General features: G+C 42.9%; 1 protein-coding gene across 1 annotated transcript; it reads left to right on the top strand.

The window, feature by feature from the left end:
• Positions 1-2,887: 2,887 nt before the first annotated feature.
• On the top strand, positions 2,888-3,832 carry LOC132570055 (taste receptor type 2 member 1-like). The gene has a single exon (XM_060236497.1). It carries the CDS (start codon positions 2,888-2,890, stop codon positions 3,830-3,832), a length of 945 nt encoding a protein of 314 aa, XP_060092480.1.
• Positions 3,833-6,982: the final 3,150 nt, after the last annotated feature.

Below are 6,982 nucleotides of genomic sequence, written 5' to 3'. Positions count from 1 at the left end.
ATTAAATCCTGCGAAGACAGAGGTCCTTTGCTTGGGTCGTCGGGGACCGGGGGGGGGATCCTCTTGCCAGCTTTTGACAGTGCGCCGCTGATGGCGGCGGATAGGGTCAGGAGCCTGGGGGTACTATTGGATTTTTCCTTAAAGATGGAGGCTCAGATAGCAGCCACTGCCAAGTCCGCGTTTTTCCATCTTAGACGGGCAAGGCAGTTGGCTCCCTTCCTGGATCGCAACGACCTAGCAACAGTGATCCATGCTACGGTCACCTCGAGGTTGGACTACTGCAATGCCCTCTACATGGGGCTGCCCCTGTGCCGAACTCAGAAATTGCAGCTGGTGCAGAATGCCGCGGCCCGGCTGTTATTGGGCCTCCCAAGATGGGGGCACATTCGGCCGGGTCTTCGGGCTCTGCACTGGCTTCCAATAACATACCGAGTCCGGTACAAGGTGCTGGTCATTACCTTTAAAGCCCTATATGGCCTGGGACCTGCCTACCTGAAGGACCGTCTCTCCCCACACATTCCCCAGAGAGTACTGAGGTCGGGAACTCAAAACCTTCTCACTATCCCTGGGCCAAAAGAAGTTCGTCTTACATCAACCAGAGACAGGGCCTTTTCCGTTATGGCCCCTGCATGGTGGAACCAGCTGGCGGAGGAGGTGAGGGCCCTGCGGGACCTTATTCAGTTCCGCAGGGCCTGTAAGACAACCCTCTTCCGGCTAGCTTACACCTAACTGGGAAACAAATGTAGCTTACTAGACTCCTGTTAATTATACTGTATAAAATTTGATGTTTTAAGGTTTTTAATGTTTTAAATGTTTTGACTATTTTAACTGTTTATATATGCAAATGTTAATTCAAATTCTGTTTTATTATCTGTTGTGAGCCGCCCTGAGCCATCTTTGTGGGAAGGGCGGGATACAAATCATAAAATAAATAAATAAATAAATAAATTTAGAGTGGATTGAATACTTGTTTATAAGAACCAACAATGTGATCACCTATTCTGTTTCTTATACACACACACATAATACACAGGCAAAATATATAAATAATGAGAAAAATCTTAAGGAGTTTGCTCTCTTTTTTGCCATTGAGTTGCAGCTGACCTCGTGGTTTTTGGCATAAGACAACGTGGTTTGCCATCACCTGCTTCTGTCTTGTGACCCTGGACTTCCTCAATGGTCTGCCAGCCAAATACTAGCCAGGGCCAACCCTTCTTAACCTTCAAGATCTGATGAGAGTGAGCTAGCTTGGGCCACCCAGGTCAGGGCTACTTAGTAGTTAATCTCATTTCATTCAGTGAGGCATTGGAGGACCTTGGGGTGGGGAACAGGGTGACAGGCACCAGGAGGAAGTAGTAGTGAGGCAAGATGTCAGAGACAACATTGAACATGAGCGACTGTGGGAACATAGATAGTGCCAACCCTGCTCTGGCAACCAGTCCACTGTGCCACTTGGACAACATGAGGCTTAGGGGTAGGCTGGTCCTTCTGATTCCCCCTTGACCCTCAATAGTATCTCCTCATGGATGTCTATGCTCCTGTGTGACATAGCCCCTTTTTCCTTAGGGCAGCCATTCGCCCAGACCACCTACTGGCCAGTACCCCCATCACACAGCAGCCAGTGAGGTCTGGGCAGAACCATATGTGAGCTCAGCCTTGGAGATGCCACCAAAGGGGAAGAAGGTGATTGGCTGCACCCATTGTTGGCATCCTGTACTCCTTCATGTCTATGGGCTGTGACTGTCGGTGTAGAAAAGTAGCAGATTTGTGAACTGCCTGTGTTTGCCTCTGCCAGTTCTCTCGATGAAGAATAGTTCAACACAGTCCACTCCACACTGTGCTTCTTAAACTATTTACAAATATATACAGCTCTCCAACAAAACGCTCCGCCAGACAATCAATAATAGTGAGAGGGTAATTGGTTCAGCACAGTTCTAGTTATATACATTTGTGGTTAATTGCTGAACCAATGAGGAGACAGCTGAGTCATTCTGAGTCAGTTCTGCACTCCTCACCTTGTTGCATCATCTATCTGGCCAGAACCAGTTCTCATCTGCCAGATCATCTTCAGTCCATCGACTTGACAGCTATTTGACAGCAGCTGTCAGATTGCATTGCCTCATGCCTCACCAAGCATTATTTTCTATGCCGACAGTGACTGCACCAGAATGAACAACACTGAACTTTTGGGTTGGCATGGGCACCTATGGGCTACATTTTTTTTTGGTTTTTGAAGGTTTAACTATCTACCGCAGAGGAGGAACATTCAAAGTCTTGAACGGCCTAGGGAGCCAACAACTTCCAGTTTTACTTCCTGGCCCACCCACTTCCATTCTGGCACAGGGATCTATGCCACTGACCCACTGATGGAACACCTTCACAGGGCTGCAACAACAGCCAAGGGTGGAGGGGTGATGCAGGGGTGCTGCCCCATCAGAAGTCCAACTTATACTAGGGGACGTTTGAGATACCCCATACAATGACTGATTGGTACCTGAGCTCTTTCACCCCTTCCTTAAGATTACACTGAAGATCAGTCAATAGTAAGCCGTTTCCATAAATATCATAATAAACAGTAACTTATGGAAGTTGGCAAACAGGACTTTTACATCAACAAATCCCATTGTTTTGTTTGCACAAAACAGATGCAAAGATCATCTTTATTATCTATGAAAATGGGCAGATATGACATCCTAGAACACAACGTAGATTTAGTAACATGGCCTTTTCCAGGAAGATTTGCATCTTCCCAGAGCCAGCACACGAAAATAGCTCCTGCAACCCTGATGTTTTTGTGTTCATAAACGGAGGGACCCAGTGTTGTGCTGGAGGGAAAGTGTGAGTATCACAGCAAAAGAAACTACGCTTTTCTTTTGGGCTCAGAGAGATGGCCACCTTGTTCTTAGCTTTGTGCTTTGTGCTTCTCATCTTGGAAACCCTCATTGGGACAGTAGCAAATGGATTTATTGTCCTCGTCAATTGCATTGACTGGTTCAGAAGCAAGAAACTATCCCCCACTGACTTGATCCTGGTCTGTCTTGGCTTATCCAGATTAATGTGGCAGGCACTAGTCATGCTGCACGTAACTATGGTGTCCTTTTTTTTGCACACCTATCTATCGGAACCGGTACATTTAAGCGTTGTTATCGTGTGGTCCTTTACAGTAACTGTCAATCTTTGGTTTGCTGCTTGTCTTGGTGTTTGGTATTTAATGAAGATTGCTATCTTCTCCCACCCTCTTTTCCTCCAAGTGAAGCAAAGATTCTCAAGCCTGATCCCATGGCTGCTTTTTGGCTCAGTAGTTTTCTCTGCTTTGATTACTATTATTGCCTTCGCAAGACCTATCAGTGACTTAGCCATTTGTGATCCCTACTTCTTACTTTTGAATAATAGCTACGATTCAGAAATTCTGGAGTCTCGCACTTGTATGGAACTAGTCATTTCACGTATTGTTCCAAATGTCATCCCTTCTGTGATATTTTTGTCATCCACAATCTTGTTAATAATATCTCTGTGGAAGCACACAAGACATTTGCAGCACAATGGAATTGGAGTCAGGGATCTCAACACCAATGTTCATTTAAGTGCCATCAAAGCTCTGGTTTCCTTTGCTGTTTTGTACCTCTCCAGTTGGCTAGCCATCAGTTTACAAACAATATTGCATTGGAGAAGAAGCAATGGTTCTTGGGCACCTTTATTTTCCCGAAATATCAGTGCTGCGTATCCCTCTGGGCATGCTGTTATCCTGATATTAATCAATCCCAAACTGAAACAGGCATGGGTCAGGATGATACATCGCGTAAAATGTCATGTGAGTGAACCACCATCTTAAAACCTATCAAAGGAACAAAGAGAGAGGACATTTTCCTGAGAAAGAAGGAACCTGAAAAACCCTCGGGGAGCAATCCATCCTGAAATTTTCCTGGTATTTATCATCTGTATTAAAACATTCATTAATTAGCACGTCATACCAAGGTTCACAGCAACTGTACATAAGAAAGAACTGAAGAATTCACTCCAACATATTATACATGCAATGTGTGAGGAGTAAAATTATTATCAAATGTCCTCAATAAGCACATGTAAAAAGCTTCAGCCACCCTTATCGGGAAGATTTTACAAGGTGCCACAGAAAACCTCTTGCTAATGTCAAGTGCCTTGCCATGGTTAATGTGTGAATCTTTATATTACTGTACTGCTTTGCTTTCCCTTCTACCTTGCTTGTCTTTGCAACAAGTTACCAAGATTCTTTCCACCGGCCTGGGCAATTTCCATAGTAACCACATGGCCAGAGTGCTGATTCAGGAGCACCTGTGAGAAGAAGGGACTGGATAGTTGGGGGGTGAGGTCACAAATGCCCGCGCTTTGCTTCCTGTTTTCGCTTGAAAATGTAAATTAATCCAAACCTAAGGGGGACACAGAATTTAGCCCGCCAGTCTTTGCAAAACTCATTTTGCCTCCAGAATTGTCAGTGAATAATAAACCGCCATTCATGAAGTGGACTGTTTGTCTTTCCTGAACTGTTGGAGTCTTGACAGCTAAGTGCTGAAACCAGTGGATACTCATCTATAAGTAACATTCTAGCATATGACTATGGCTATTGCTATTATCACAGTATCAAGCAGTTCCTTAACTATTTATAATTCCTACAAATTACTTTTAAGCAATAGTTATGATTTAGAATTAAGCTGCCTCACTTGTGTAGGCAGCTTTTCATTGCAGTTAGTGTTCCAGGTTTTGTTCTTTCTGTGATTTCTTTTATCATCCACAGTCTCGTTTCCAGTCTCTTTGGAAACATCTAAGACATTTGCAACACAATGGAATCAGCACCAAGGATCTCAACAATAGCGTCCACTTAACTCCCATCAAAACTCTGGCTTCCTTTGCTGTTTTGTACCTCTCCAGTTGATTAGCTGTCAGTTTACAATCATTACAGGCTAGGATAAGCAACCATCGCTCATGGACGCCTGTGCTTTTTCGAACTATGAGTGCTGTGTATCCCTTTGGGCATGCTGTTATCCTGATATTAATTAATCCCAAACTGAAACAGGCATGTATCAGGATGATACACCACTTAAAATGTGGTGTGAATGAAGCACCATCTTAAAACCTACCAGAGTCAGAGTCAATTTAAAAGGAAGCTTCCCCCCTCTCAAAATCAAAACTGCCCAAGAAGGGAATCAAACTTGCTGCTAAAAGCATCTTAACCAACTCACTGGCTATTTCTGCAAACAAGTCAGACAAGGGCAACTACTCTCCTAATCTCCTATTTCCAAAGACATGCCTAGTGTGAAGCTGAGTAGTTTTCTCTGCTTTTATGACTATTATTGTCTTCACAAGACCTGTCAGTGACTTAGCCATTTGTGATCCCTACCTAGTACTTTTAAACAATACCTCTGATTCAGAAATCTCGCACTTGTACAGACCTAGTCATTTCACTACGATTCAGAAGTTCAGGAGTCTCGCACTTGTATGGAACTAGTCATTTCACTTATTGTTCCAAATGTCATCCTTTCTGTGATATTTTTGTCATCCACAGCCTTGTTAATAATATCTCTGTGGAAGCACACAAGACATTTGCAACACAATGGAATTGGAGTCTGGGATCTCAACACCAATGTTCATTTAAGTGCCATCAAAGCTCTGGGTTGGGGAAGCAACAATGGTTCTTGGACAGTATTTTTCTGCAATATCAGTGGTGTGTATTCCTCTGGCCATGCTGTTATCCTGATATTAATCAATACCAAACTGAAAGAGACATGGGTCAGGATGATACATCACATAAAATGTCATGTGAGTGAACCACCATCTTAAAACTTATCAAAGGAACTGAAGGAGAGGACATTTTTTTGAGAAGGAAGGAACCCGAAAAACCCTCGGGGAATAATCCATCCTGAAATTTTCCTGGCAGTCATCATCTTTATTAAAACATTCATTGACTAGCAGAAATCATACCAAGGTTCACAGCAACTGTAAATAAGGAAGAACTGAAAAATTCACTCCCACATATAATTCATGCAACATGTAATGAGTAAAATTATTACCAAATTTCCTCAATAAGAGCATATAAAAAGCTTAAGTCATCTGGCAGATTTTACAATGTACTTCTTGCTAAGTGCTGAAAATGATGGGTTTTCATCTATAAGTAGCATTCTAGTATAAACCAAGTCTGAGCATCCAGCATACCTATTAAGTAAGGGAAGGACAAACTTAGAATGAATTTCTTGGTAAAACCAGCCATGAAATAGTATGTGTTCTGTCATTTCGATTTTCCCTGAGACACAGAGGCACAACTTGTCTGCCTTAGGAATATTTTTATATCACCTCTCAAAGACCACAGAAGGGAGTTCTTGACATCTGTCAAGGGAAAATGCCCTCCTATGATTAGGAATCTCCAAATGGGAGAAATAAGTGGTCTGGGAAACTACATATCTAGAACTTTCCTAGGATAGGTAAGTCAGTGAAATCTGGGGTGTATGTCACTTGGAACAGTCTGTCTGCCTCTAGATATCTATCGCCCTTTCATTTATTTTGTCTGCTCATACTTTTTTTTCCAATACAGAATGAGGGGGAAAGATACTCAGCAGACAATTATTCTAATTGGGACGAAAGTTGGCAGACTGTGGAGTTGGTGAAGAAGAGCCAAAAGATTGTGGTCCACAGTATGAAAGGTTGCCCCCCTTTGTACAAAAGTAAATATTTAGGATTGGAAGTGAAATAGATATGGGTCAGAAGAGGACATACCCTCAAGGATGAAAGGGAATCTTTATCATCTAACAGGCGAGGCTAGAGAATTTTTTCTCCTCATTTAATCAACAGAACAGACTTGAATGTTGGGCTGTGGAGAAGGACTGGGTTGTATGTCCCTTGGAACAGACTTTGAGTTTCTTTCTGTGCAGAGTCTTATTCAGATGTTCCTATGAGAGACAGGTAATAGGATCACGTTAGTAGCAAAATTTTTGTTGGCGATAATTAAATGCAA

The sequence above is a fragment of the Heteronotia binoei genome, chromosome 4, assembly GCF_032191835.1.
Source record: "Heteronotia binoei isolate CCM8104 ecotype False Entrance Well chromosome 4, APGP_CSIRO_Hbin_v1, whole genome shotgun sequence".
NCBI lineage: Eukaryota > Metazoa > Chordata > Lepidosauria > Squamata > Gekkonidae > Heteronotia > Heteronotia binoei.
This window is presented reverse-complemented; position numbering and strand designations above follow the sequence as displayed.